This window comes from Macaca mulatta, chromosome 14 (genome assembly GCF_049350105.2).
Source record: "Macaca mulatta isolate MMU2019108-1 chromosome 14, T2T-MMU8v2.0, whole genome shotgun sequence".
Taxonomy (NCBI): Eukaryota; Metazoa; Chordata; class Mammalia; order Primates; family Cercopithecidae; genus Macaca; species Macaca mulatta.
In genome coordinates, this window is record NC_133419.1 from 72,979,891 (window position 1) to 72,986,951 (window position 7,061).

General features: G+C 57.0%; 1 protein-coding gene across 23 annotated transcripts in view; it reads right to left on the reverse strand.

Moving 5' to 3' along the window:
* The window catches only part of PDE2A (phosphodiesterase 2A), a 100,235-nt gene that overhangs the window by 65,261 nt on the left and 27,913 nt on the right, over nt 1-7,061 (reverse strand). For 15 of the 23 annotated variants that reach the window (XR_013403319.1, XR_013403320.1, XM_077961324.1 and 12 more), the window contains 1 exon segment: nt 2,377-2,452. Coding sequence is in view for 19 of the 23 variants with exons in the window: in XM_077961324.1 (XP_077817450.1) it covers nt 2,377-2,452 (76 nt within the window). In the remaining 4 variants the exon portion in view is untranslated. 23 annotated transcript variants of the gene reach the window in all.

Consider the following 7,061-nt stretch of genomic DNA (forward strand, 5'->3'; position numbering starts at 1 on the left):
AGAACAAAGGTTCCCAGACCGCGGCATCGCCTGCCGCCCGCCTGTCCAGCGCCTGCTCCACCGGAAACCCAAAACAAAGGACTTGGTCAAGGCAAGGAGGATGAAGGGCAAAGGGTAGGGGCAGTTGGGGTTGGGGAGGCATGGAGAACATTCCAGGGCATCTCTAGGGACCTGATCAGGAGGGGAGCAAGGACAGGATGGCAGCCAAGCCCTCCTGCACACATGCGTCACTACACAGACATTTATGGGGACACCCGCTATATTCCACACGCCTCAAATGTTATAGACCTCATTCTTCACACACACCTCATGCACACACTCCCACCGCAGCACATTCTACAGTCCTCAACACCCCCAACACACACACCGCCAGCTCACTGTCCATCCCCCACTCACTCCTCACCACACACACACAACTCACGGGGAGAAAAGATCACATAATCCACACGTCACACCAAAAAGTCACACAGCTCACACACCCTCACTTCACACCACACTCACACCGTCTCCCACCACGCACCTCACACACCTCTCACCTCCTCAACCACAGGCATATGCATCCAATTAAATTCAACACGCACGCCACCTAGACACAGAGACACATGCAGACACAGCCTGCATAGATAACGTGCACACCTAATGTCACACGTTTGTGGGCACACACAGCCCCTTAGCATAGACAGCCCTGCTGGCCCACTGCCTCCTCCCACCCCACCCCACTCCCATATGCACACGTACATGCATGCACACACACACACTCACACACTTGTCAACTGGCTCCTCACCTCAGACCCCTCAGCCCTGCCTGCAACCCTTTCCTGTCCAGAATCGCAGGAGCAGCCACCACACAGACACATGACACTCAAACACCAGCACTCAGGTCCTAATAGATATATTCCCCAAGCAATCCCAAGATGTGCCATAGTGACTCTAAGCCAGCCACCTAGGCTGCAAACACACTGGCACACACAGCACCCCCCTGCTCCAACTCCTCTCTGACAAGAGACCCAACGGAAACCATCAGGCCCCTGCAGTGGCCCTTCCTGGCCACACACAACAGCCAGTAACATACACAACTACATATAGAGCCCTGTATGCAAGCTGCCCCTGCAACAACTCCACTGTACAATGACAGACATACAGCCACATACACACAAGTTCTCTACACACACAACAGCCACACACCCAGTTACCACTCCACAGCCACAACACTGCCTCCCCAGCCACACATAGCACACAATGCCATAGACCCACAATTCCCACATTTTCCATAATCTCCCCACAAATAATCCCACTCTTGATGACACATTCATACACGGTACAACACACAAGATTACACACAAGACACACACAACACATGCAACCCAGCCCGTGCTGCACACACAGAGGAACACTCACACAAACACATACACTCTAGACCCACCCAGCCTGGACACATCCCACCGCAGGTGACTGACACCAGATTGCAGTCTACTCTTCCCTATCTCAAGCCCTAGCCGCCCCCATCAAGACCAAGGCAGCTGGGATGAGGGGCTTTATAAGTTACAAAAGCCAGTGCCCACCGCATCATCCCCCCACCACCTCAGACCCCTGGGCACCGCCTGAGGGCAGCACACTCCACGTTCAGGCCCTTCCACGTGAGCCCACACCATGCCATGCCTGAGAACATGGGATGCAAGGGGGTCCCAGGGACACTAGCTCTGCTCTCTGAGCCTGCCCCTCCTCACCGCAAAGCAGAGGTAAGGCTTGGAGATCTCCAACACAGAGGGAGGGAGGGAAGGGATAGAGGAGTGGGTCCCACAGAGGAGGCCAGTGAAGCCCTGATGGAAGGACAAATTTGCACTCTGGGGTATGGTCCAGGCTGAGCACTGAAGTCCAGATGTTTGGGTGGGAATCTGAGCGGTGTCTAGTTGAGGCTGTGGAATGGAGGTTTGGGGCTTGGCGTGAGGTCGGCTCTGAGGTGGGGTCCTGTAGGATAGCTGAGGGTTCAGGTGGTCCAGGTGTGCCGGGAGTCCCACATATATGATGAAGGTTCCGAGGTGTGGGCAGGGGTCCCCACTAATCTAAGGAAACGAAATTCGAGGCTTGGGCAGAGCTCTCAGTGTGCACTGCAGTCCCACCGTGGACTGGAAGCTCAGTGCTTGGGGTGGAGCCCCGGATCCGAAAGGAGTTCAGAGTCTGGGGTGACGTTTGGACTGAGAGCCGGGGCTTCAAGGGCTCTTGGTCTGCGCTGCCGTCCCAGCACAGGAGTAGAATTCAGAACTAGAGGAGGGGTCTCCTCCCTGAGAAGGGTTCGGGGGCTTAGGGGTGGGCGGACCCAGCCCGGCGCTCGCCGGACACCCCGTTCTCCTGGTGCCCAGCGCGGGGCCCCCCTACCTGCAGGCTGTCGGCGCATGGCTGCGGCGGCGGCGGCGGCGGCTCGTCCGGCTTGAGGAAGACCTGCTGGCCCCGCCTGAGGAATTGGACAACAGCGATGAGGATGTGGTGCAGCACCAGGACCATGCTCGCAGCCGCCCACCCGCCCGCCCGCCCGCCGGCCCGGCCGCTGCGCTCGGTCAGCGCGTCCGCGACAGCTTCGCCTGGTCCGCCCGAGTGTCCGCCCCGGCCCCGCCCCGGCCCGCCCCCCGCCCGCCCCCGGCCCTCCCCGGCCCCGCCTATGTCCCCGCTACCGCGGACCGCACCTCTCTGCCCGTCGGATCCTCTGACCCCACCGGACCCCCGGCCTCTGTCACCGCGCTTCTCTCTCGCCCTGGGTTCCCTCGGCCCTTCCAGCTGGCCTGCTGTCAGCCTGCGCTCGCTGCCCCTCGCCCGGTCGCCACTTCTCTCGCATCTCGCAAGGGCCGCTCTCAGAGCCTCCACCCTGTCTGATCGCACCCTGTTTCCCCGCCACTACTTTGGGGCCCGGGGCCCAGCCAGAGCCCCAGGCAGAGACGGGCGCAGTGGGGTGGGGTAGGGAGGGAAGGAGAAGGAAAAGGGGGGCAGGGGCCGCGGACACCGCAGGAGCCTCGGGCTTACTCCTCTCCCTCAATCTAGGAGGCAGGGGGATGTCGGGAGAATGTTGGAGGCCGCTCCGAGACGGACAGGCCCTGGAGCAGTCGCCCATCTGCGAGGGAGACACGTGCGCACAGACACCGAGCGCACACACGGCGGCCGCGACTGACTGGGCCCTCAGGCCTGAGCCGGCAGGTCCGTTTTGCCGTCCCCGGAGCCGGAGAGGGTGCAGGCCCCAGTGCCACACGGTCCGCAGTTCCGCGGTGGGACCTGAGCGCCGGGAGCGCGTTTCTCCGCAGAGCGGCTTCTGGGTTCAGGCGCCTGCGGCAGCCGCGACGCTCCTGCGCCCCCTGCCGTCCCATCGCGGCGGCGCAGCCCGGCCTCAGTTGCCGGCTGCCCGGAGGGGCCGCGTCCGGGGGTTCAGTGGGTCACCGGGGTCATCTCCCTGACCGGACCGACCCGGTTCTTAGGCCTCTGCTTGGCATGAAAGCGGCTGGGGCGGCGGGAAGGGTCTGGACTGTAGGGTGCGCTTGGGTCTCGCTAGGCCTTTGCCAGCGACTTGCCGCATGACCTTGGTCGGATCCCCTCCCCCCACTTCCTGGGCCTCAGTTTTCTCATCTCCCTCACAGGACGGCCAGGAGGATCAAACCCGGGAATGCTGGGAAGGCAGAGTCCCCCGACAGCCCTCACTGTGGTCTGACCTGAATCTCCGCCCCCAACTGCACTGCCGGCCTCTCTCTCTGCAGCTCCCCTCCTCACCAACTCTTGGAGGGTGACTCAGTGAGCCCCCAGCCTCCTGGCCTCCCAGCCTCCCCACCTCAGTTGGGTGATTCATCGGGGCCCTTTCTCCCTGGGGAGTGATTTTCTCAATGTTGAGTCACTGTGCCCATTCTTGGACACAGTCCAGGCAGCTTGCACATAGCCTTGGCAGAGCCCGGCCACCCCACCAACTCAGGGGGCGGCCCTCCATGCCAGCATTTCTCCCACCTTTCTGAGGCATGCTCTGACATGCTCTCCCCTATTCACCCTCAGTGTCTCCCTACCCCCAGCACAATAAAGCCTGGGCCCTCAGCCTGGCGGGCCAGACCCTCTACAGCTGAACCCTCACTTGTTCATCCAGCTCTGACTCCCCTCCCCACGATTCCTTACATTTCTACTTCTTGCTCTTCTCACATCAATGACTGACTCTCACCTCCAGGCCTTTGCCCATGCCACCCCACCCCCAATACCCTCCCAGATCCTTCCCTCCTGCCTGTCATTTAGGGGCCATTTGAAGGCCCACCTCCTCTGGGAGGGCTTCCGTGGATACTACCTTATCCCTCTGGGTAGCCCTTTTTTGTGTCTTTCCTGGGAGTCACATCTGGGGACTTAGGAGAGGTGTAGAGTAAGCGATCTGGGCCAAGTCAATGTATTTTATTGAATCTTTGAAACAGGGGCAATTTATCCTGCTTATTAACAGTGTAGAAAAGATTACCTGGGCTAAGGTGTGTAAAGGTTCTGGCCCCGACCAGGCCTCCCTTCCTGTTTTTGGCCTCAGTTTTCTCTTATGTAAAAGGGGATGGCCCATGTAAGGGCTGCTGGAAGGACTAGGTCTGAGTCTGAGCTCGGTGCACAATTCTCTTGGTAAATTCTGAGCATGTGTCACTGGCTTGGTCCTGGGCTCTGGACAAGCCTGGGTGAGACACAGGTGCCCAGGAGGTATCTGTTACAGCCACTGGCCAGAGTTACTTGTTCTTCAGGGGAGGCCACCTCAGACCACGGTCAACAGCCGACCCTGGCCTGGCACTGCCACCATCTCTTGGGCTCCCAACTCCAGGCACCACCTCCATGGCACTCACCTCTTGAGAAGTTATTTTATTTTATTTTATTTTTATTTTTTTGAGACAGAGTCTCTCTCTGTCACCAGGCTGGGGTGCAGTGGCTTGATCTCAGCTCGCTGCAACCTCCGCCTCCTGCGTTCAAGCGATTCTCCCGCCTCAGCCTCCTGAGTAGATGGGACTACAGGCGTGCGCCATCATGCCCAGCTAATTTTTATTTATTTATTTATTTATTTTTATTTATTTATTTTTTTAGACGGAGTCTTGCTCTGTTGCCCAGACTGGAGTGCAACGGCGCGATCTTGGCTCACTGCAAGCTCCGCCTCCCGGGTTCACGCCATTCTCCTGCCTCAGCCTCCTGAGTAGCTGGGACTACAGGCACATGCTGCCACACCTGGCTAATTTTTTGTATTTTTTAGTAGAGACGGGGTTTCACCATGTTAACTAGGATGGTCTCAACTACTGACCTCGTGATCGGCCTGCCTCGGCCTCCCAAAGTGCTGGGATTACAGGCGTGAGCCACTGCGCCCGGCGCCCAGCTAATTTTTATATTTTTGGTAGAGACGGGATTTCGCCATGTTGGCCAGGATGGTCACGATCTCTTGACCTCATGATCCGCCCGCCTCAGCCTCCCAAAGTGCTGGGATTACAGGCGTGAGCCACTGCACCTAGCCAAGAAGTTATTTCTTAAGTCTTACTTGAATCTCTCAAACTACAGCTCAATGACTGGGGTCCCTGGTGTGTGTTCTATCTGTCCCTCCGCTCAAAGAGTCTTTCTGTGTCAACCTTTCAGATCCAAGCATTCCTCAGAGGGTTTGAGTCCTAACTGTGCCATAGACTTGCTGTGGGATGCTGAGCAGGCCACAGCACCTCTCTAGGCCTCTGTTTCCCCATCTGTGAAATGTTATTACACTAGATTCAATAAACAAGTGCACTGCTTTCTTTCAGTGCTTGGTAGAGTGCAGAGCCCTTTCAGAAAAACCCTCTCACACAATCCCTGAAATTCCCCAACCAGCGCCCTCCCTGAGGGGCAACCAAGGCTCCTTGAAGTTGGCACATTTAAAGGCCTTGCCGAACTCTTATAGCTAGGAGTGACCCCGTTCCAAGGACTCCTCTACTCACACAGAGATCCCTACCTCACTCCAACTCCACAATCTGTGATCCTGTGCTGGGTTCTCACCCTGACTCATGTTAGAATTGCCTGGGAACATTTTAAATGCTGACATCTGGAACCCCCATCCCAGATGTCTGCAAATGTCCCCAGGTGATTCTAATTTGCTGCCAGGTCAGAGAACCCTGGAGTAGATCATTCTCCTCCCAGGGTGACCACTGTCCCATGGAGCTGAGGGCCAGAGCTGACCCCTACAGGCCGGTGTGTACATCTGGGGCTGGGAGGCTTTCACATGCATTGAGCACATACTGTGTGCCTCACATGTCATCTTCTCAACAATGATATAAGGTGGGATCTATTATTAGTCACATTTCACAGGTAAGGAAAACTGAGGCACAAAGTAACTTGCCCACAGTCACATAGCTAGTAAGTAGTTGAAATTCAAATCCAGGCCATCTCACTCCAGTCTGTACCTTAAATACATTCCTTGCTTCTTGAGCAAAAGCAGGTAAGGAAATCAGATTTCCCAGCTCCTCTTTTGTCCCCAAGAATGCAGTGGCTGAGGGTCCTACTATCCTGGTGTCTGTACCCTCTGCCCATCTCAGACACCAGGAAGCTCAGCCCCAGCCCCAGCTTTCCTCCCAGCTTCAGCTCAGGAATGCCTAGCCCAGCCCCTCTAGCCAACTCTTTTGTCTCCCCACCTTAGAGGCCACTTGGCCTGGAAAAGGTGACTCAGCTGTCAGCCTAGGTCCTGGGCCCACTCAACCTCAGGCCCTGTCCAGGAACCAGCCCTGCCTTGTTCCTAATAAAAATTACACCTCTCATTGGTAGGGACTTGTGCTGGCAAAGCATTTCCTCACCCAGGCCCCATCCAACAGCCTCAGGAGGCACAGCATTAGCCCCATTTTACAAACAAGGAAATTGAGGCTTAGATAAATGTAGATGCTTGCTTGAGATGGCACAGCTGGTAACTATAGGAATGTGAACCCAGGCCTATAGATTCCAAACCCAGTGCTCTTTGCACCAAAGATGAGCAGCTACTATGTAGCCTAGCACACCCCCCCTTCTCAAACCAGGGCAGGTTCACTCTGACCATGTTCACCCTCTGCTCATAATCTTCACTGGGCTCCAAGGCAACATCC